At 47.1% G+C, this 24,153-nt stretch overlaps 1 protein-coding gene across 2 annotated transcripts in view; it reads left to right on the plus strand.

The window, feature by feature from the left end:
- The window catches only part of slc14a2 (solute carrier family 14 member 2), a 139,575-nt gene that overhangs the window by 44,348 nt on the left and 71,074 nt on the right, over positions 1-24,153 (plus strand). Inside the window, exons 1-2 of one of the 2 annotated variants that reach the window (XM_038790782.1) lie at positions 13,885-13,944; positions 14,144-14,279. In XM_038790782.1, coding sequence (XP_038646710.1) covers positions 13,921-13,944; positions 14,144-14,279 — 160 coding nt within the window. In that variant the 5' untranslated portion in view covers positions 13,885-13,920. Of the gene's footprint in view, positions 1-13,884; positions 13,945-14,143; positions 14,280-24,153 lie in introns of those variants that run through there. The other variant, XM_038790781.1, reaches the window with a different exon arrangement.

Below are 24,153 nucleotides of genomic sequence, written 5' to 3' on the forward strand. Positions count from 1 at the left end.
AAGAGTGGTGAACATTCGTGAAGAGATAGCCAAGGACCCTCTTCTGCAGCGGGTCATGCATCACCTTGCAAATAGTTGGCAGAAAGAGCAATGCCCTCAGTTCTTTAATGTCAAGGATGACCTGACAGTTGTTGAGGGGATCCTCCTCAAGCTAGATCGTATTGTTATTCCTCACAGCCTCCAGGGCTTAGTGCTCAAACAGATCCATGAGGGACACCTCGGTGTCGAGAAATGCAGACGCAGGGCCCGGCAGGTTGTCTAGTGGCCTGGAATCAACCAGGACATATCCAACATGGTCCTCAATTGTGTGACCTGCCAGCGTTTCCAATCTGCTCAGTCCAAAGAAACACTCCAGCAACACGAAAGTGTGACCTCTCCGTGGTCTAAGTTGGGAATCGACCTTTTTCACGCCAATGGGCGTGACTATGTGCTCATTATCAATTATTTCTCGAATTACCCAGAAGTGGTGAAACTGTCCGGCCTCACATCAAGGACGGTCATCAAGCCCTGCAAGGAGACATTTGCCAGGCATGGTATTCCGCTCACTGTCATGAGTGACAACGGTCCCTGCTTCCACAGCCAAGAGTGGTCCAACTTCACAAAGCTGTATCATTTCAAGCACATCACCTCAAGCCCGCATTACCCGCAATCTAACGGGAAGGTCGAAAAAGGGGTCCATGTCGTGAAGCAACTGCTCAGCAAGGCTGCGGACTCGGCTTCTGACTTTAGCCTTGCGCTGCTGGCAAGCCCTCTGTCCACCGGTATGTCTCCAGCACAGCTCCTTATGAATTGAGACCTGTGGACGACTGTTCCGGCCATTCATTTACCAGACTTGGATCACCTCCCAGTGCTGCAAAAGGTGCAGCAACTCAGGAACCGGCAGAAGCTGACATACGATGCTCATGCTACTGATTTGCCTTTGCTCTCTCCAGAAGATGCTGTTCGCATCAAGTTACCTGATGGAGTCTGGTCAGCTCCAGATGTTGTTGTTCGACAGGCTGCTCCCAGGTCGTTCATGGTTCACATGGCTGATGGCTCCATTATCAGTCGCAACAGAAGGGCACTACGCAAACTTGCCTGCCCACCACCGAATCTCACTTTTCCAGTTGTCATTGTGCCTTCTCTGGACACTCGCTTCATGAGGCCACCAATCTGGCTGCAATCCCGCCTGTCATGGTGCCGTCGTCCCCACCTCCACCTCTCCGGCGATCGACAAGGATCTGATGCCAGCACCAAAGATTGGACTTATAGACTTTTTTTTGTACATATTGTTCTGTATCTGCACGCTCGACATCTTCCATGTACATATGGACTCACTCGCCATTCGTTGTAAATGGTTATATCTGTATATATGTCGTATATACTCCAAGCAACCGACAACATTTTTTTTTAAAAGGGGGGATGTCATAATATGCACACATGCACATCATGAGGTAAAGACAGGCAGTGATAGACACCAGGTTAGCCAATCAACACACAGGATAGAACATAACCAATCACTAGACTGAACACTAGAGGGAGGCTTCCTACTATAAAACACACGAGGCATCAGCACTCCGCCTCTTTCCACTGGTGACAACTGTAGTGACAGTCAGGGTGTATATATCAGTTAGCACCTTCTACACGTGGCTGAGAGCTAGTCTGGTGTAGTTAGTTAGAATTAGCACACTTAGAGTAGTAGAGAGTAGTAGAGTGTTAACCTACTGCAAGCTATGTGCATTGTGACAGAAGTTCAATAAATCGTATTGAACCAACGTCTAAGTTTGGTGTCTGCTTTCCAGTCCAACTGCATCCAGTTGCAGACCATGTTACCCCAGGGTCAATAACACGACAGAGGTATATTTGGGTAATTATGCGTGTGAATGTTACCTACTACATGGCGCCACCATCCTGTGCAATGCCTAGGTCCAGCTCATGACATGGAATGCTTCTTTTGTTTTTGAGGATTTGTGCATGGAGAGCCTGGAGAAACCGCTAACTCTGGATGAGCTGATGAAGGCCCTCAAGTCCGGTTGAGTTGTATTCGGCTCTGTGGGACTGGATCGGCCTGGACCTGCCGGAAATGTACAAGAGAATGCTTCTGGACAGCAGCATGTGAGAATCCATGAGGAAAGGCATCATCACTCTCATCTACAAGCAGAGGGGGGGAGAGGGAAGAAATTAGAAATTAGCAACCCATCTCACTGTTGAGCGCGGATGACAAAATTCTAGCCAAGATCATTGCTAATGGGGTCAAGTCATCTCTGGAAATGGTGATCCACCCTGATCACACCTGGACAGTCGCTGGTAGGAAGGTCTCTGATAGCCTTGCGCTAGTTAGGGATACGATTGCCTATGGACAAGACATGAGGGTGGGCACCTGCCTCATCAGCCTGGACCAGGAGAAGGAGCTTGACAGAATGTCACACATCTACATGATGGATGTGCTCTCCCAAATAGCGTTTGGAGATGGAATCTGAAATTGGATCTAACTGCTCTACAGAAACATCAGTAACAGAGTTTCAATCCATGGATGGGAATCAGAAAGCATGCTAATTAAATCTGGAGTCAGGCAGGGCAGCCCTCTCTTCCCTGTCCTGTTTATGTGCTGTATATAAATTTTTGCTGTGACCATCAGATAGGATTCGGGCATCAGAGGAATGATGATCCCAGGCAGCTGAGGCATGCAGATCAAAGCCTCCATGAACGTGGATGAACTCGCTGTGTTCTGCTCAGAACTGATGTTGGTGCACAAGTAAGATCTGCGACCAGTTTGAACTAGCCTTGGGAACCAAGGGAACCCATGGCAAGAGTGAGGCCATGTGTTTTTGTAACTAGACTGATCGAGCCTTCGTTCCCTTCACTGTCAGTTCAGATTACCTGAAGGTGCTGGGGATATGGTATGGAGCTGCTGGGGCATGTGCCAAAAACTGGGAGGAACGTATTGCAAAGAAACTGGGCATGTGGAAGCGACGCTCCCTCGCTATTGTGTCATGGTAATGTCCCTTTAATAAATGTTTTTGTCTTATCACATGGCTTTAGTGATGCCTTTGTGTGGGTGGAGCTGGGCTGTGGCACTAGGTTTTACTTTCGCTTTGAGTTGGGACTGGGTTTGAATCGCACAGGTTGAAAGAAATGTCTCGCTATCTTCATTTTAAAAGCTGTTTCCAGACTGCTTGATAACTTAAAAGAGATAATTGCTTTCTAGAAGGAATTCAAACCTGCTGTTTTGAAAAGGGGAACAGAATATCACTAACAAGTCTTATACCAGTAAGAAGGCCATGTGCTGGGCCACACCTTTGAAAAGAAGTTTCTGGTTTTACTTGGATTTTGTTATTGAATTGGAACAATTAATGGGGAATTCATTAAGGGTTATACATAGATTAATGTAGCTGTGTAGGGGCTTTATGGTTGTAGTTGATAAAAATTCTTACTGTGTGTTTATACAAATGTAAACTAAATTTGTAGAATAAAGTTTGTTTTTTGATTAAAAGGGCCAAAGAACTCTGTTGAACAACACCTGAAAGGCAGGCTCTTGTTCTCATCCTAACCAAATTCAACAAAAAGTTATAGGTCAGGTGAACTCCATAATATACTTTGGAGTTTTTAAACCCTGGCCCATAACAATTGCGTGTAATAACTTGGTCATCAGGTGTGAGGTGCTCTCAGTGTTGTTGTAAGAGGTAAAGTCACCATAGTCCCAGATGGCCACAGGCTGCTTTCGCCTTTGAGGAGGAAAACTGACTAGTGATGATTTAACCTGAGGATCACCGCACCTTCGGCAAGGTTCAAGGTTGAAAAGGCGGGGTCTTCATGAATAACCTCAGCTGGTATGGGAATTGAACCCGTGCTGCTGGCCTTGCTCCTCATCATGAGCCAGCTGTCTGGTGAATTGAGCTAAACCTACCCATGGTGCAGGTCTGGCCCAGACCCGATCTGCACTGCAGCGGCCACCTGAGCCATCTTCAAGTTCATCTGGAGATCAAAGATGGATCGTGTCCAAAGGGACACCATGTACAAATCTTCAGATAAGGTAGAGAGAAATATACCAATGTCGCCCTCATACTGATGGCCACCTTTGTGAGTGGTTGCACCAAGCTGTACGTAGATCCCATTATACAAACACCAAGTTTCTCTGACCTCCCTGCAGTGAGTTTCTGGTTGGCGGGAATGGCTTGCCTTTAGCTGGTGGCAGGCTCTTCTGGTCCCGCTGCTGTCAATGGGATTTCTCATTGAATCTACCTCATGTTGCCAGGAAACCTGCAGCAGGTGTGCACCATTGGCGGGACCAGACAATCCCACTGGCTTGAACAGCCAGAAGCTCTCCACCTCCCACCACAAGTGTAACTATGTATGGAGGTTCTGCATGCCCTCGGTGTTGCGAAGAATGGGTCTGGACACATTGCTGTGGAACACTCCAAGTAGTTGGACCATTCCTTATCCTCAGTCCCTCGTGGAAAAGTTTGTTCAGAAAATACATTTGACCACATGTCCATCAAGCAGTGGTCTGCATATAGTGTCTTCAAGCCCCTGAGGGAAAAGGAGATGGTGGATCATGTCAGATGGTTCCCTGAGCAGACTGTCAGACTCATTGGCAGAACTTTCAAACAAGCACCAAGACCAGGCTTGGCTGGTGGACGAAAGGACACTCCCCGTCAGGCCATGCCTGAAGTCTCTGCACCACCTCACGCTGCCCTCAAAATGGCTACGGGGGGGGGGGGGGGGGAAGAGATGGTCGCTCACCTCCTTGTGAATGTGCCTTCGCAAAGATGGTCTGGAGAGAGAAACAGTGGTATTTGTTCAGGCTCATCCCAAGCAGCTCTGTGACGCAGGGCTCTGTGCTCTACAGGCTGTTCCCAGGGACACACGCCAAGACAAACATCAACTGCTGCTGGAGGATCATCAAGTCAGTGAAGGGTGCTCTTTGACTGCCCAAAACTTGTTGATCTTTCAGTTCAAAGAATTGTCTTGACCTGAGTGTTACAGAATGGCACATTCGAAGGTCCAGGACTACATGCTGAGGGATGCACTAAAGCTTGGGGCAGCCACCGTCAAGATGCAATGGGGAAAGGCCACTGTATAAAGCCTTTCACCCAATGTACAGTGAGGGGCTGGTGCATATGTAAAATCCGTCGGATTGTATGCTAAATTCTAACTGTATTGAAGCATCTCAGAGTGCAACATGACCGATGTATATAGTTTGAACAGAATTGTACTCTCTGTAATGAAAATACTGAAATGTTTGGAATGTTCTCATTATGGAATTGTAGCATTTCAGAGCACATCTTGATCCCTGGAGAAAATTTTAATATCATTGCACTTTCTTGTTACGACAATTTGAAATGTTTTGTAATGTCTCTTTCAGATGTTTTATGAATATAGTATATTTTTTGCAAAAAGAAATGTAATTCCTTCATCTTGGTTCCCTCATCACTTAACACGTGCCAAGACTGCAACAAATGTCCGTCAAGACTCAGGCAGCAATGGTCCTGCCCAGCCATACTTGTCAGTGGATATTAACGTCCCTCACCCAGAGAATGTGTATACTCTTGCTTTCTTCAGTTCTTCCTTCAAATCGCTGGCAAAGTGAAGGAAAACTGATTAATTAATTACGGTGTTTTTTCTGGTGCCATCCAATAAATTACCAGATTTATTGAGTAAGGTTTCACAAATTTTCATGGTTGTGTTTGAACCCTTCACCACTAAATGTTGAGTTCAGTACTATCACCATAGTTACAGAAGCTTTTGGACATTGTACCTACCTCATACTGTTGAATAGATGGCAAGAAAAAGCTTTACATCTGATGAGTGATCTTCTCTCATCTCGGGATTGCAGTCATTCCGTTTCTGAAACGTTCCTCCTCATCTCTTTTGGCAATGCTACAATGATCATTACACTTATACCTCAAAGCTGCAAATACACTGTTCCACATGTTGCAAGTCCTCAATACATTGTTCTTGTGCTAAAACCGAGATTATTCATTTATTATGCTACAAGTTGCTTGTTTATTAGCTATTGAGTTATTTTGTATCTTTGACTTCTTAAACTAAACAAGAAAATAACTTCACTGTCTGCTCGCATCCTACAAATGTTTTTAAATGCTGTGTGTATAAGAAAGAATCATGGCATTAATTAAAGGATGACCGGTTATTGTGAGTATTTTTGATCAACATTCTTCCATGGACCAACATCACCATAAATAAATTCATTGGTTGTTCAGCTCATTCCTGTTAGTCTATTCTCGTTGCTTACAAAATGTCTGTCATGTATACCGATATAACAGTGCTTCAAATTAAGAATTTGCCTTTCATTCCCTTCTTTACTGAAACACAATCGAAAATTTCCACAACCTCTCCAATCGATAAAGTCAAGAGCATTAATTCCATGAAACACCGAACTCACCACCTTTGGCCACACATCATCCTTGTATGGATATATATTGCCATTCTTTCATTGGGGGAAATTTAAGCTGTCAGGATGGCCAGGTGTCTGTGACAGGTTAAAGGAGCAAAAGTGCCGGTGTGTTGGGAAGCTGGCAGAAATCTGTTGGGCCGGATACTCCGGTTCTCCAGCCGTGTGTTTCTCGGAGGCACGCTGTTTGCAGGCGGCAGAATTTTATACTCCCGCAGGTTGTCAATAGAATTTCCCACTGAAGCCACCCCACACCGCCGGGATACCCACGGATGGGAGTGCACTGCCGGTGGGAAAAGAGAATTCCAGCCATTGAGTTTCATATTTAACGCAAACGTGTTTGATAGTGGGCAGGGACGCCTTGTGGGAGAGGCTGGTCTGGGATGAACAAATGCATGCATGCAGTCCCAAAGGATCATAAGCATCGCTCTCCATTAGGGAGACATTTATTATTACTCACAGATTGAGGAATGCCATACCGCACGCACGGGACAAAGTGAGGAGGCACGGTTTCTATAAACTTCCATAGCCGGTACAGGGATTGAACCCATGCTGCTGGTGTCATTCTGCATCATTCTCTCACTCTTGCCAACTGAGCCAACGGATTCCCAGGTGAGAGGTCAGTATAAGACCATAAGACATAGGAGCTGAATTAAGCCACTCGGCCCATCGAGTCTGCTCCGCCATTCAATCATGGCTGATATTTTTCTCATCCCCATTCTCCTGCCTTCTCCCCATAACCCCTGATCACCTTACTGATCAAAAACCTATCTATCTCTGTCTTAAAGGCACTCAGTGATTTGGCCTCCACAGCATTCTGTAGGAAAGAGTTCCACAGATTCACCACCCTCTGGCTGGAGAAATTCTCAGTTTTAAAGGATCATCCCTTCAGTCTGAGATTGTGTCCTCTGGTTCTAGTTTTTCCTACAAGTGGAAACATCCTCTCCACATCCACTCTATCCAGACCTTACAGTACCCTGTAAGTTTCAATAAGATCCCCCCTCATCCTTCTAAACTCCAACGATTTCAGACCCAGAGTCTTCAACCGTTCCTCATATGACAAACCCTTCATTCCAGGGATCAGTCTTGCAAACCTCCTCTGGACCCTTTCCAAGGCCAGCACATTCTTCCTTAGATACGGGACCCAAAACTGCTTACAATACTCCAAATGGGGTCTGAACAGAGCCTTATACAGCCTCAGACGTACACCCCTGTTCTTGTATTCTAGCCCTCTCGACATGAATGCTAACATTGCATTTGCCTTCCTAACTGCTGACTGAACCTGCACGTCAACCTGAAGAGAATCTTGAAAAAGGACTCCCAAGTCCCTTTGTCCTTCTGATTTCCTAAGCATTTCCCCATTTACAAAATAGTCTATGTCCCCATTGCTCCTTCGAAAGTCCATAACCTCACACTTTTCCACATTGAGATCCCCCTGTCATCCTTCTAAACTCCAACGAATACAGGCCCAGAGTCCTCAATCGTTCCTCATACAACAAGCTCTTCGTTCCAGGGATCATTTTTGTGAACTTCCTCTGGATAGTGCTGAGTAATTGGAAGACTGGAAAGCCTTCAGAAGCTGATATATGACAGTTACTGCCTTGTCTAACTGAAAGGTTTTTGCTCACAGGCTTGTTCTGAGGGCGCACACTCACTGCTTTAGAGATAATTTCCAAAACTTTTGCAAGTGATTTCTGCCAGCTTGGGAGTTTTTTTGCCATTAATCTGAACTTCCCAGCTGCCGTCCTCTGCAGCAGAATAGGAGCAATTTATATAACTTTACCTTGGACCCCTGAGGAACAGGTGGAGCAGCATCAGCACCACCTGTAGTAGCAGGGTCAGCAGCTGCCTTCTTCTCAGCCACAAGCTGCTCCATAGGAGAGAGGGGAGGACACATTGTTCCAGCTGGCAGGAATTGATAGCCCCCCCCCCCCCCCCTCCCCCCCAGTGCAGGGTATGCAGTCAGAGGATGGACATGACAGAGCATCAGTACCTCAGATGCTCGGCATTCATGCCAGGTCCTTGTTAACGTTGGCAGCTTCCTGGAAGAAGTCATCCTGCCAGGTGGGCATGTGTTTCCAATGGCCACCAAGGTCACTGCAGCCCTGAATTTCTTTGCCACTGACTCCTTCCAAGGGTTTGCTGGTAACATCTGTGGATGGGAACATTTTGTAACCCACAAGTGTAGCTGCCAGGTGGTCAATGCCATGTTTGCCAGGGCCACCCATCACATCCACATTGTTACTGATGAGAACAGTCAGAATGGGTTGTGCTGGAATCTGCCGTTCTAACTGGAGTTCTACAAGTACAGAGGGTGCAATTGTGGCAGTCAAGGCACCCTCAGGTATTCATCCATTAAAGGGGATTTAATTCTGTTAATGAAGTCCAGCCATCTGGCACGTCGATTCTGAACCTACCATGTCTACAGTGAATCCTCAGCACAAAGCAGTCCCATGATCAACAATCCATCCTACTTACTGACACTCCACTCAACTTTGACTCTTCCCCTATCATTTTCCTCGAGGATGAGGGAAGTTGGTGGCAACCATGGGAAGGATAGGTCATTATAACTTTGGAATAAAGTTCATAATTGGGAACATAAAAAGTGACAATTTAACACCGTTAAACACCAAAATGATTATGATAGGAAACTAAAATTATTTCTCTTCTTTTCCTAGTCCCCCTGCATGGTGCTACTGTAACTTTAGCAGAGCTAGTCAGACCCCTCATTTCCTGCTCTGACAGATGTGATGTCTGTGGATTTGTTTATTGTCACATGTACCGAGGTACAGTGAAAAGTATTTTTCTGCGATCAGCTGTGGCAGATGTCCTGTGGATTTTGGGGCCTGTAAGGGGCCCGCCAAAGACTGCCCCACCTGCACATGTGTGGGGGACTCAATCAGGGCAGGAGACAGCAAGTGGGCTTTTGACTGAGGCACGCAAGGAGGGAAGAGGGAAAGCACTTTGAGCAGCATCTCCACTGCCATGTCCCCTTTCTCCATGTTCCCTCTCATGATCCATCAGTAATTCCCCACAGACCGAGAGCTGGAAAGCACTTCAGTGAGATGCCAAATGGCCAAGGTGAAGCTTTCTTCCATCTGACTTAAGCTGGTAGACAGTGTGCAGGGCATTGGTCAGGACAAGCATTAGTTTAGTTGCTTTCCGTGTCTGATGCTCCATGCAGGTGGAAGTTCTTTCCTTGGGGCCAGACGTCAGCACAAAGGTCTGAGGCATCATGGCACTCTTCATGAAAATGGATTCCTTCAATTTCTCTCCAATTATGAGCAGTGCAGCTGAAAAAGCTGACTCAAACTCAAACATTTTCTACTATTGATGCAAAGTAATCCACTTTGTGGATGACACCAAGGCTCAGCACCTGCCTCCATCTGAGTAAAACATAGATGCTCCTTCGCATTTTGATAGGGTTCCCTGCCACTGCCTATGTCTCCAACACCTGGGCCGAGATTCTCCCCTACCCGGCGGGGCGGGGGGTCCCGGCATGATGGAGTGGCGTGAACCACTCCAGCGTCGGGCCGCCCCAAACGTTCGGAAGCCTCTGCACCTTTAGGGACCAAGCCCTCACATTGAGGGGCTAGGCCTGCTTCGGAGTGGTTGGCTCTCCGCCGGCTGGCGGGACGGCCTTTGGCGCCACACCAGCCGGGGCCGAAAAGACTTCGCCGGCCGGCGTAAGTCCGCGCATGCGCCGGAGCGTCAGCGGCTGCTGACGTCATCCCTGTGCTTGCGCAGGGGAGGGGGTCACTTCCGCCTCCGCCATGGTGAAGACCATGGCGAAGGCGGAAGGAAAAGAGTGCCCCCATGGCACAGGCCGCCCGCCGATCGGTGGGCCCCGATCGCGAGCCAGGCCACCGTGGGGGCACCCCCCGGGGCCAGATCGCCCCACACACCCCCCCCCCCCCCCCAGGACCCCGGAGCCCGCCCGCGCCGCCAGTCCCGCCGGTCAGGTAGGTGTTTTGATTCCCACCGGCGGGAGAGGCTTGACAGCGGCAAGACTTCGGCCCATCAAGGGCCGGAGAATCGCCGGGGGGGGGGGGGGGGGGGGGCGGCAACCGGCGCGGTGCAATTCCCGCCCCCGCTGAATCTCTGATGGCAGAGAATTCGGGACACGGCGGGGGCGGGATTGACGCCGGCCCCCGGCAATTCTCCGACCCAGCGGGGGGTCGGAGAATCCCGCCCCTGGTCCTGTTTGTGATTGTACTTCTCCAACACAGCTACCTGTCTTGAAGACCCAAACAAATGTATGCAACTGAGCTGGAGGAAAGGTAGTAAACTTAGAAAAAATAGGAGCAGCAGGAAGCCATTCGGCCCTTCAAGCCCGCTCCGCCATTTATTATGATCATGGCTGATTATTCAACTCAATAGCCTAATCAGGCTTTCCCCCATATCCTTTGATCCCCTTTGAGTTGTGTGATGCTGCTTCCTCAGAGTGCATGGCTCTCTCCCGCAACATCTTCACCATCACATTTGAAGAAACTGTGGGCGACAAAGATATGGATTAGAACTGAGAAAGTGAGAGATTTCTAAATTATCATTGTGCAGATCATGTTTTTTCATTGGCTGCTTACATCAAGTCAACATGCCTGAGTGTTTTATGTCACGTGGCTATGTGATATCTAATTCGATCAGCAGACAACTTGGAGACCCCAATCTCTCCATCACCAATGGCCAGACATGCCAGGCTCTACTTACGTTCAGTGCATCCTCCTCCCCCACAGTGGTCAGGGTGGCTCTCACAGTGGGGCCATCTCTGGTTCTCTGCCTCTTCCTAAATGGAGAGAAAGGAGCGAGTGTGAGAAATGGAATATGTAGTAACCGCACCTAAACCTTTTGGACACTAAGGGCAATTTAGCATGGCCAATCCACCTAACCTGCACATCTTTGGACTGTGGGAGGAAACCGGAGCACCCGGAGGAAACCCACGCAGACACGGGGAGAACGTGCAGACTCGACACAGACAGTGACCCAAGCCGGGAACCTGGGACCCTGAAGCTGTGGAGCAACTGTGATAACCACTGTGCTGCCGTGCTGGATGGAAGAATCATATTTGTCAAAGGTCACTATGAGAGAGGGAGGTGTATAACATGACAATAAGATGAGGGTGAGTGATTGTGGTGGCTGGTCAGATCGGACTTGAGGAGGTCCTCCGAAAAAGAACAATGAGTGGAATAGTAGGCGGTGTTTAGGTCTGAGGAGTGCTGTCCAGAAGGTTGAGACATCAGACTGAGAGGATAGACAATTAAAAGTAAGGTTTCACTCACCTTTGCTTCCCTGATCATTGAATCGCTTGCAAAACTGTATCCAAGAGTGAGGTACCACATTTCTGCTGTTCACCTGCCACGTCTACTTCCTGTCACTTACTGCCATGTCTACTTGGTTTCCAAGGCACACTTCTCCCACCCGTCTGCAAGAGAATAGAATTTTCCTCTCAGTCTTTTACAGCCCACAGATTATATGCAGGGATGGATCTGAGAAGTGTTGGGCAGTCTGTCCCTCATTGACCCTCCATCTGCCAAGTAGCTGGTTCCATCTTGACAGTAATGCTTCCATTATGACTTAATCTAATCAGGGACTGCACACTTTCTAATTGAAAGACTACATTTAATGGTACTCTGCAGTTTCAGCTTAATGCAGATCCTAGCGTAGGACTTTAACTGCCCCGATTCTGACATAAAGACATAGGTGCTGCCAACTGAACCAATCTGACACATATCACCCACACCTGCTCATCTTAATGTCTCAAGGTAAACAACGACATTTTCAGCTCAAATATCAAAATTTGTCAAAGTCTTCATAAAACTAACTGATGGTAAGTAACTTCAGAAAGACAATAAGACCAACAAATGAGGAACTGATAACAAGCAGCGTGAAATTAAAGAATATAACAAAACATACAAATGAACATACTTCACAGAATTGGTAAATGTTTTGTAACTTCACTGCCAAGTTACTTTAATAATTGACTGCAGGAGGTGTACAAGATTATGTGGGGCGCGGACAGGGTGGATAGGGAGCAGCATTCCCTGTAGTTGAAGAGTCAGTCACAAGGGAACACAAGTTCAAGGTGAGAGGGAGGAGGTTTAGGGGGGATTTGAGGAAAGACCTTTTTACCCAGAGGATGGTGACAGCTTGGAATGCACTGCCTGTGAAGGTGGTAGAGGCAGGTTGCCTCACATCCTTTAGAAAGTACCTGGGCGAGCACTTGACATGTCATAACATTCAAGGCTATGGGCCTAGTGCTGGCAGATAGGATTAGGTGGGCTGGTCAGGTGTTTTTCATGTGTCGGTGCAGGCTCAATAGGCCGAAGAGCCTCTTCTCCATGTATTATTCTGTGATTCTATGATTCTGTAACCGAAACAAATGATTCACCTCGCGTAGGGTAAGAGCAGCAATGAAGAACGCTGCATTATTCGAGGTGCTAAACAAAGAAACCTGTGCCTTCTCAGATGGATGTAAAAGATCTCATAATATTATTTGAAGTACATCAGTGGAGTTGGCCGAGTTAACATTTATGTATTAGCTCACACAATTAAAATAGATTAAAGAATGGTGATTCATCTCATTGATTTATGCAGACGTTTTTCGGTGCTAAATTGATCTGTGGTGAAAAGAAAATGAATAATAATCTTTATCAGTGTCACAAGTAGGCTTACATTAACACTACAAAGAAGTTACTGTGAAAATTGCCTAGTCGCCTCATTCCGGCGCCTGTTCGGGTACACAAAGAGAGAATTCAGAATGTCCAATTCACCTAACAAGCATGTCTTTCGGGACTTGTGGGAAGAAACCGGAGCACCCGGAGGAAACCCATGCAGACACGGGGAGAACATGCAGACTCCGCACAGACAGTGACCCAAGCCGGGAATCGGACCTGGGACCCTGGTGCTGTGAATCAACAGTGCTAACCACTGTGCTACCATGCCGCCCAGGCACAGCAGGTGCAGTGTAAAATTGACCATTTTGCCCTTCTGCCGAATTTTCCCCATTGTGTAATCATACATTATATTGGTGATTACATTTCAAAAGCACTTCATTAGCTATGAAGCACTTTGGACTGTATTGGGGACATGAAAGTTGCTACAGGAATGCAAGTTCTTTCCTGTTTATCAGGAAAAATGGATGCCTGCTAAGGAGATAGCTTGAACCTGCTAAGTAGTTTATCTTAAGTGGCAAGGTGGAGATTTCTGATGAGCTACCAGAAACTTGGAATCAAATCTAATATTTTGTTAGTTCCTGGACCAAAGCCACCGTAACTTTCCATTGGCTCAAAAAGCCAATTTCAATAAATTTTTCATAAGTAATTTATTGATCGATAACAAAGTAAAGTATTTCATCACATGCGTGGAATACCCTAGGCAATGCAATTACGAGCTCATTAAATAAAATTGTTCAAACCAGTAATAGTCTTGATTACAATCTGCTTTCAAATTTTACAAATTGCACTTTTGCTATATAAAAGCATTAGTCCTTCCCTTGCAGTTTACTTTAGCCGGTGAAGAAAAGGACACCTTGAATGTTTGAATCTGAAGCTACTCAGGTATTTGTAGTGTTGTGTCTGAGTTGCACTCAAAGACCAATTATCTGGATTTTTTTTGAGTCGCGTGTGTTTCTATGCTTGCGCTACACAGAAACTACTTTTTACGTACAGTGAAGAAAATGCAGTCATGCTTTAGTTTTGATTTTGATTTGAAACAACATTCAGCAGCTTGATTTTCTTTTAATTCTGTGAGGCGCAGAATCCATTCATGGAGAAGAAAACATCAATGGTTGAAGAGGTATCAACCCTGAAACAAGATAATTGCAAAGAATCCCTTCTCAAAAGAATGGGCTATTTGTCTGGTGATATGAGAGAACTTGGTCACTGGCTGAAAGGTAAGCGAACATGTGGAAAGTTATGTTTAATGAAGCACTTCAATTTGTAGGAAAATAGTTTGAAAGAGCTCATGGGTAACGGTAGTTAACGATTCACTTCACACAGACCGGTAAACAAATATATATATATATATATATATGTGTGTGTGTGTGTTATATATATTATAACATATACATAAATAATAAGTATGCTCGCAAAAGCAGTCATTGCCTTGAAATTCTTCTTTCAAGGCTTTCTGGTTGGAACAGTATTGAAAGTGATAAGGATAATTGAATGTCATGCAGAATACGCTGGTTACCCCGAAATGCTGTGAGTGGAAATGGCCAAGGACACAGTCCCGAATAAATGATCTAGGATGAAAGTTAGATAAATACACAGTCTTGCTTAGGAACAAGGAGACTTTACATAATTTTTCTCTCATAGGGGAAAATTATTTGCATAGAATCAAAAATAAGCCAACTGTATACCAAGTAAAGAAGGAGGGTGCTTGAATGACCTAATACAATTTGAGCTCCATGCTGTCTTCTGCTTGATCATTTTGTCCTCTGTAAATAAAGGAAAATATTTCTGAATCTTCCATATCAACAACAATACGGGGCAGCATGGTAGCATAGTGGTTAGCACAATTGCTTCACAGCTCCAGGGTCCCAGGTTCGATTCCCGGCTTGGGTCACTGTCTGTGCGGAGTCTGCAGGTTCTCCCCGTGTGTGCGTGGGTTTCCTCCGGGTGCTCTGATTTCCTCCCACAGTCCAAAGATGTGCAGGTTAGGTGGATTGGCCATGCTAAATTGCCCTAAGTGTCCAAAATTGCCCTTCGTATTGGGTGGGGTTACTGGGTTATGGGGATAGGATGGGGGTGTGGGCTTGGGTAGGGTGTTCTTTCCATAAGCCGGTGCAGACTCGATAGGCCGAATGGCCTCCTTCTTCACTGTAAATTCTATGATTCTAAGAACAACAACTTGTATTTATATAGCATCTTCAAAGTATCATAGAATTTATAGTGCAGAAGGAGGCCATTCGGCCCATCGAGTCTGCACTGGCTCTTGGAAAGAGCACCCTACCCAAGCCCACACCCCCATCCTATCCCCATAACCCAGTAACCCCACCCAACACTGAGGGCAAGTTTGGACACTAAGGGCAATTTAGCATGCCCAATCCACCTAACCTGCATATCTTTGGACTGTGGGAGGAAACCGGAGCACCCGGAGGAAACCCAAGCACACACGGGGAGAACGTGCAGACTCCGCACAGACAGTGACCCAAGCCGGGAATCGAACCTGGGACCCTGGAGCCGTGAAGCAATTGTGCTAACCACTATGCTACCGTGCTGCCCAAGTAGGAAAAGGTTCGCAAGTTGCACCAATGTAAAGTGGGAAATATTAGGTCAGATGACCATAAGTGTTGCTCAAAGTGGTAAGTTTTAAGAAAAGTTTCAAATGAGGTAGAGAAAAAATGGTTTTGGTAGGAAATTCTTGAGTTAAAGGTCTAGACAGCTGAAGGGAATGAGAATGTTCACTTAGACTAACATGGATCCTTGACGGTGTCAGAACTGGAGGAGGATACAGAGGAACAGAAGCACAAAATCATGGACAGATTAGAACACAAGCACGAGAACTTTGAAATTGAGGCGTTGGTGAGATGATAGCCGATGTTGGTCAGGAAGAACAGGGATGACGGGTGGATGAGACTTGGTTCAGATTAGAATGCAGGCAGCACGGTTTCAATAGCTCAAACTTATGGAAGGTAGAACCAAACAGGACAACGTTAGAATCGTCAATTCTGGTGGTGACAAAGGGCAAATGATTGTTCAGGTGTAGCTAGCGTGAGGCAAAGGCAGAGATGTATATTGGTACAGAGAAAGGAGATGGCACAATAAAGCCCATTCCACCCAACCCACCAGCTCACATAAGCATGCAATCTCCTGAATGAGGTAAAGAGAAAGAAAAGGCCTTAAGCTAATATACAAACACTTATCAACAACTTAGATTTACATAGCACCTTTCATATAGTAAAACTATCCACCACGTTCAAAGCACAAGGCAGGATTGTGATGGAATCCTCTCTACTTGTCTAGATGAGTGCAGCTCCAAAAACTGTAGGGGGCCTCACGGTAGCATGGTGGTTAGCATCAATGCTTCACAGCTCCAGGTTCCCAGGTTCGATTCCCGGCTGGGTCACTGTCTGTGTGGAGTCTGCACGTCCTCCCCGTGTGTGCGTGGGTTTCCTCCGGGTGCTCCGGTTTCCTCCCACAGTCCAAAGATGTGCGGGTTAGGTGGATTGGCCATGCTAAATTGCCCATAGTGTAAGGTTAATGGGGGGATTGTTGGGTTACGGGTATGTGGGTTACGTGGGTTTAAGTAGGGTGATCATTGCTCGGCACAACATTGAGGGCCGAAGGGCCTGTTCTGTGCTGTACTGTTCTATGTTCTAACACTCCAGGAGCTTGACACCATCCAGGACAAATCTGCCCACTTAATTGGCACCCTATCGACCATCTGAAATATTTGGTCCTTTGAACACTGGCTGTAAAGTGACAGCAGGGCGTATCACCTGCAATAAGCACTATAGCAATTTGCCGAGCCTGCTTCTAAAACTATAACCGCTGCCGGCAGAGGCATGGGAACACCACCACCTGCAAGTTCCTCTCCAGGAACACATCACCCTGACTTGGAAATATATCAGCGTACCTTCACTGTCTCTTGGTGAAAGAAACCTGGAACTCCCTCGGTGGGTGTACCACACACCACATGGACTGCAGCAGTTCAGGAACGTGTCTCCCTAACATCTTTTCAAAGGCAATTAGCGATGGGCAACAAATGCTGGCCTTAGCAGTGGCATTAATATTCCATAAACAAAATAAACAAAAATAACTCAATGTGTTTCACTGTTAAATTATACAGAAAAATGTGATACAAGACGAGAAAGGAGATATTTGATCAGATATCATTCAAAACCCAGTCAAAGAAGGAAAGAGAAGTAGAGGTTTTGGGAAGAAATTCCAGAGATTAGGGCATAGGCAGCTGAAGGCACGGGTGCTAATGCTGCAGCATTTAAAATCAGGGGTGCTCAACTGGCCAGAATTAAACGAGCACAGATACCTTGGAGGGTTGAGAGGCTGAGGGAAATTATAGAGGTTTGAAGACACAAGGTCTTGAGAAGATTTGAAAACATGGATGAGAATTTTAATATTGAGACTTTGCTTAACCAATGGCCAATGTAGGCCCCTGAGCACAGGGGTGATGGGTGAACAGATTTGGTGCGCGTTCGGATTCAGGTCACATAGCTTGGATGACGAGTGACAGAATTCTACGACCCCCCGCGGGGTCGGGGAATCGCCCGGGGCCTTCGTAAATCCCGCCCCCGCCGTGGCCGGAATTCTCCACCACCCGGGAATCGGCGGGAGCGGGAATCGTGCCCGCGCCCCCCCCCCCCCCCACCCCCCCCCCCCCCCCCCCCCCGCAGCGATTCTCCGGCCCGCGATGGGCCGAAGTCCCGCCGCTGACAGGCCTCTCCCGCCGACATGGTTTAAACCACCTCTGTGCTGGTGGGAGCAGGCAGCGCAAGGGGGCCCCGGGGTGCTGGGGGAGGCTCCCACGGTGGCCTGGCCCGCGATCGAACCCCGGGGGGTGCTTCCACGGTGGCCTAGCACGCGATCGGGGCCCACCGATTGGCGGGTGGGCCTGTGCCGTGGGGGCACTTTTTTTCTTCCACCGCCGCCACGGCCTCCACCATGGCGGAGGCGGAAGAGACCCCCTCCACCGTGCATGCACCAGTGGTGACGTCAGCGGGCGCTGACGCTCCGGTGCATGCGCGGACTCACGCCAACCGCCGACGGCCTTTCGGCCAGCCCCAACGCCGGCCGGCGTGGCACCAAAGGCCATTGGCGTCAGTCGGCTGAGCGGGAGCCACTCCATTGCGGGCCTAGCCCCTAAAGGTGCGGGGAATTCCGCTCCTTTGGGGAGGTCCGACGCTGGAGTGGTTGGCGCCACTCCGCTACGCCGGGACCCCCCGCCCTGCCGGGTAGGGGAGAATACCGCCCCTGATGTTTATTGAGGGTAGAATATGGGCAGATGGTCAGGAGTGCATTCAAATAGTCTAGAGCTAACAAAGCCAAGAATGAGGGTTTCAGCAGAAAATAAGCTGAGACAGGATGGAATGGATTCATGCTATGGAGTTGGAAACATGCAGTCTTCGTGATGGCCCAAGTATGTGGTTGGAAGTTCTCAGAATCATAGAGTGGGATTTTATGATCCCATGGGCCAGAAATGCGGAAAGTCATTGGAATTTTGCCTGGGCCACCAAATATCCCATGGCGGGTCCCGCCACAACAGGGCTCAGCACAGAAGGGGGCCATTCAGCCTGTCGTGTCAGTGCTGACTCTCTACAACACAAATTCACCTTTTGTCCCTCCCCCACCGTTACCCTGTAGCCCTGCAGAACTTTACTCTTCTGATAATGATCCAATTCTCTTTTGAAAGCCATGATTGAATCTGCCTCCATCAAACTGTCAGGCAGTGTATATCAGACTCTAACCAGTTGTTGTGTAAAATGTTTCTCATAGAATTCCTACAGAGCAGAAGGAGGCCATTCGGCCCATCAAGTCTGCAACGGCCCTTGGAAAGAGCACCCTACCAGGCCCAATTCCCTACCCTATCTGGGAGTTCAGGTCCATTGTACCCTGAAGGTGGCAACGCAGGTCGATAGAGTGGTCAAGAAGGCATACAGCATGCTTGCCGTCATTGGACGGGGTATTGAGTACAAGAGTCGGCAGGTCATGTTACAGTTGTATATGACTTTGGTTGGGCCACATTTGGAATACTGCGTGCAGTTCTGGTTGCCACATTACCAGAAGGATGTGGATGCTTTAGAGAGGGTGCAGAGGAGGTACACCAGGATGTTGCCTGGTATGGAGGGTGCTAGCTATGAAGAAAGGTTGAATAGAGTAGGATTGTTTTCGTTGGAAAGACAGAGGTTGAGGGGGGACCTGATTGAGGTCTACAAAATTATGAGAGGTATGGACAGGGTGGATAGCAACAAGCTTTTTCCAAGAGTGGGGGTGTCAATTACAAGGGGTCAAGATTTCAAGGTGAGAGGGGGAAAGTTTAAGGGAGATGTGCGTGGAAAGTTTTTTACGCAGAGAATGGTGGGTGCCTGGAACGCTTTGCCAGCAGAGGTGGTAGAGGCGGGCACGATAGCATCATTTAAGATGCATCTGGACAGATATATGAACGGGCGGAGAACAGAGGGAAGTAGATCCTTGGAAAATAGGCGACAGGTTTAGATAAAGGATCTGGATCGGCGCAGGCTGGGAGGGCCGAAGGGCCTGTTCCTGTGCTGTAATTTTCTTTGTTCATTGTTCTCTTTGTTGTTCTTTGTATCCCTGTTAACCCCACCTATTTAGCACGGCCAATTCACCTAACATGCACATCTTTGGAGTGTGGGAGGAAACCAGAACACCTGGAAGAAACCCATATAGACACAGGAAGAATGAGCAAACTTCATGCAGTCACCCGAGGTCAGAATTGAAAGTGGGTCTCTGGCGCTGTGAGGCAGCAATGCTAATCACTGTGCAACTATGTCGCCCCAAATGGCATGGTAGCACAATGGTTAGCATTGTTGCTTCACAGCACCAGGGTCCCAGATTCGATTCCCACGTGGGTCACTGTGCAGAGTCCGCACTTTGCCCGTGTATCTGCATGGGTTTCCTCCGGGTGCTCCGGTTTCCTCCCACAATCCAAAGATGTGCAGGTTAGGTGGACTGGCCATGCTAAATTGCCCTTAGTGTCCAAAAAGGTTAGCTGGGGTTACTGGATTACGGGGATAGGGTGGAGACGTGGGTTTAAGTGGGATGCTCTTTCCACGGCTGGTGCAGACACGGTGGGCCGGATGACATCCTTCTGCACTATAAATTCTATGATTCTATGATCCCTGAATATTTTCCTCATGTTGACATTGATTCTTTTGTGAATCATCTTAAATCTGTGCTCTCTGGTTCCCAATCCTCCCACCAATGGGAAAAGTTTCACCCCATCTCCTCTGACTAGATCCTTTATGATTTTGATGCTTCTAACAAGCCGCTTCTAACCTTCTCTTCTCCACAGGTAACAGTTGCAACTATCTTCATAATTGAAATTCTTCATTGCTTGAACCATTCTTTTCTGCACTTTTTCAAAGCCTTCACACCCTTCCTAAAGTGTGATGCCGAGAACTAGACATAATACTCCAGTTGAGGCCATACTCCTGTTTTATACAGGTTTATAACTTTCTTGCCTTTATACTCTATACCCCTATGAGTGAAACCCATGATCTGAAATGCTTTGCTAACGATTCTCTCAACCTGTCCTGCCAACATCACTGATTTGTGCACAAAAATCCTCAGATTCCTCTGCTCCTGCACTCACTGTAGAATTGTATTATTTATTGTATATTGCTTTCCTCCTTCTTCCTACCAAAATGCATATGAATGTGTGTATTAGAAGGGACAGAACAGTGGCACAGTGGTTAGCACTGCTTCCTCATGGCGCTGAGGACCTGGATTCGATTCCGGCCCCGAGTCACTGTCCGAATGGAGTTTGCACATTCTCCCCATGTCTGCATGGGTCTCACCCCCACAACCTAACTATGTGAAGGGTAGGTGGATTGGCCACACTAAATTACCCCTTAATTGGAAAAAAATAATTCGGCTTTCTAAATTTTTTTTAAAAAAAAGAATGTGTGATTTAGGAGCAGTGGGCCATTCAGCCCCTTCAGCCACCATTCAATAAGATCATGGTTGATCTGATTATAACCTTCTGTCTGCTCCTGATAACTCTTTGGTCCCTTCATTGTTTATCAAGAATCTATTTACCATTGCCTTAAAACATATTCCAAGACTCTGCTTCCACTGCCTTTTGACGAAGAGTTCCAGAGACTCACGAACCTCTGGATTTCTTCGCTTAAATGGGCAGCCCCTTATTTTAAAACAATGAACGCCTCGTTCTAGATTCTCCCACAAGAGGAAATTAACATTTTCTCCAAATCGACCCTGTCAAGACTCATTAGGATCTTCTATACTTCAGTCAAGTCACTTCTTGCTCTTCTAAGCTCCAGTGCATACTAAAGTAAAAACAGAAAATGCTGGACTAACTCAGCAGGTCTGGCAGCTTCTGTGGAGAGAGGAACAGAGTCAATGTTTCGAGTCTATATGACCCTTCTGTCACATACAACTCTGAACTATTTGATTAGAATCCAACCTTTATTCACACTGCAGCCGGGATTTTCCGTTCCCACTTTAATCAGGTGGAATCGTCGATGGGAGCGGAAATTCCTGCAAGAAGGCCAAAGTAGGTTGGTGAGGATGAGGCCATGTATGTTTTTTTCCCCTTTGTTTGTTCCTTCACCATCTGCCACTGGCCAGGTCTAGCAGCTACTTCAGAACTCGTTCAGCTCGCTCAATATTGGTGTTAGCAAGCCACTCTTGGTGATGGATATTGAAGTCCCCACCCAGAATACATTCTGTGTCCGAGCCACCCTCAGCATTTCTTCCAAGTTGTGGAGGACTACTGATTCATCAGCTGAAGGTGGGGGCGGTAGGGTGTAAACAGCAGGAAGGTTCCTTGACCTAATGCCATGAAACTTCATGGGATCCAGAATCAATGTTGAGGGCTTCCAGAACAACTCCCTCCAAATTATATACCACTGTGCCGCCAGAGCCTCTGCATAGTCTGTTCAGTTGGAGGGTAATGAAATATCCAGGGCTGGTGATGGCGGATTAACACTATCCTTGAGGTTAAATATGACACAAAAGTTGTGAACAGTTTGGTTCAGCCTCAAGTCGTTACCAAGAGAAAATATTGGTGTCAGTGGCTAAGGAATAGAGTGGAAACTGAAATAAATAGCATTGGTTTGCCTAGAATGTAATTGGAATAAATTTCTGTTCCTCCACTACTGGATTTCTGACAAGATAGTTTAGAAGCAGTTGGAGACATCAAAGGGTGTGGCAGTGAGAGAGATCAGGGTGTCATCTGGGGTACATGTCCATAGATCCCTGAAGGTAGTAGAACAGGGAGCTAAGGTGGTTAAGAAGGCATACAGGATACTTGTCTTTATTAACCGAGGCATAGAATATAAGAGCAATTATGGTGGAACTGCAAAAAGACTCGTTAGGCCACAGCAAGAGTTGTGTGTGCAGTTCAGGTCGCCACACCACAGGAAGGATGTGATTGCACTAGAAAGGTTGCAGAGGAGATTCACCAGGATTTTGCCCTGGCTGGAGCTATTCAGCTCTGAAGTAAGGCTGGGATTGTTTTCATTAGAGCAGAGAAGGGTGAGGGGGGACTTGATTGAACTGTACAAAATTATGAGGGATATAGATAGGGTACATAGGAAGAATTATTTCCCCTTAATTGAGGGGTCAATAAACAGGGGGCAGAGATTGAAGATATGGGGCAAAAGATTTTGAGAGCATTTGAGGGAATACCTTTTCACCCAGACAGTGGCGTGAATCTGGAACTCACTGCCTGAAAGGGTACTAGAGACGGGAACCCTCACGACATTTAAGATGTATTTAAATGAGCACTTGAAATACCATAGCATACAAGGCTACGAACCAAGTGCTGGAAAATGGGATTAGAGTAGATAGGTGCTTGATGGCCAGCACAGACACGATTGGCCGAAGGGCATCTTTCTGTGCTGTAAAACTTTAGAACTCTATGGAAGGAGCCAAGCTGGCTGCTTGGCATCTGCCTCTCCCACTGCCGGTTAAACCCTGGCAATGGCAGGATGATGCCCTTTAATGCAACAGTGGACTTAATTGGCCATTTAAGGGCCTCAATTGTTCCACTTGCACAGCCAATAGCCTCTGCCCCACCCACCCCACGCTGCTGATACAATCATTGTGGGAGTAGGTGCCAGCAGCTTACCAGTGGGTCGGTCGGCCATTGGAGTTAAAATGTGTCCTGTCTTGACTCGCTAGCCGAAGAGTGTTCAGTCCAGTCCCAGCTGAGGGTCCAAAACTGGACATTGTATACCAATTGAAACATAATGCAGTCTTGCACATATTGTATGTTTTTGTTTTCTAATTAATCATATTGTAAATGCATCCTAACACGCTTTGCTTTACCAAGTCTCACTTGTGAATCTTGAGGTACTGTGCCACCAAAATCGTTCTCCGGTTCAGTAGCTTTCAGCATACAATCTTGCAATTTATACACATGTTTGGCCCTACTCAGTGCATGACACCCCATTTACCTACATTGAATAACATCTACTACATAGGAGCCACCACCAGTTCCCCACCCGTCACAGCTATTTTCCCATCACATCTAAACTGCCATTAGCCTATTTTTCTCATTTCAGTCCACACACATCCACACATATCTTTAATAACACGATGGGACATCGGACACACGCGCAGCCAATATTGAACAATGAAAGAGTGAGAACAAATGTTGCAGAGACCATACTTTGTGAAGTAAAGAGGGCTGAGTTTTACCAGAGGAGGGGAAATCCCACGTCAGAACTCAGTATGGGTTGTGTAGCCTGACTGATGCCAGGACTGCCGCCGGGATTGTAAGCAATTCACTGTCTGCAGGCAGGAGTGCTGACAATTAATGGGTGGCAGAAAGAGGTTCCTGCAGGCACCGAGGTTAAAGGGAACTTCCCAGCCTTCCTACAAGCTGCACGCAAATAGGGAATCAGCAGAGTTGCGGAACAAGAAATGCTGAACAGGAAGGGCTAGAATCAGAGAAAGGGTAGCATTAATGCCCCAACTGGAGGTGTTCCTGCAGGTTGTGAGGGAACAGAGAGGGTTGCTCTTCCTAGTGGGTGGGAGGAGGCCAGCAGGCCTGACGTAGAGGGCATGGCTACATGTGACCAAAAATGTCAGCAGCCACAG

The sequence above is a fragment of the Scyliorhinus canicula genome, chromosome 3, assembly GCF_902713615.1.
Source record: "Scyliorhinus canicula chromosome 3, sScyCan1.1, whole genome shotgun sequence".
NCBI classification, from domain to species: Eukaryota; Metazoa; Chordata; class Chondrichthyes; order Carcharhiniformes; family Scyliorhinidae; genus Scyliorhinus; species Scyliorhinus canicula.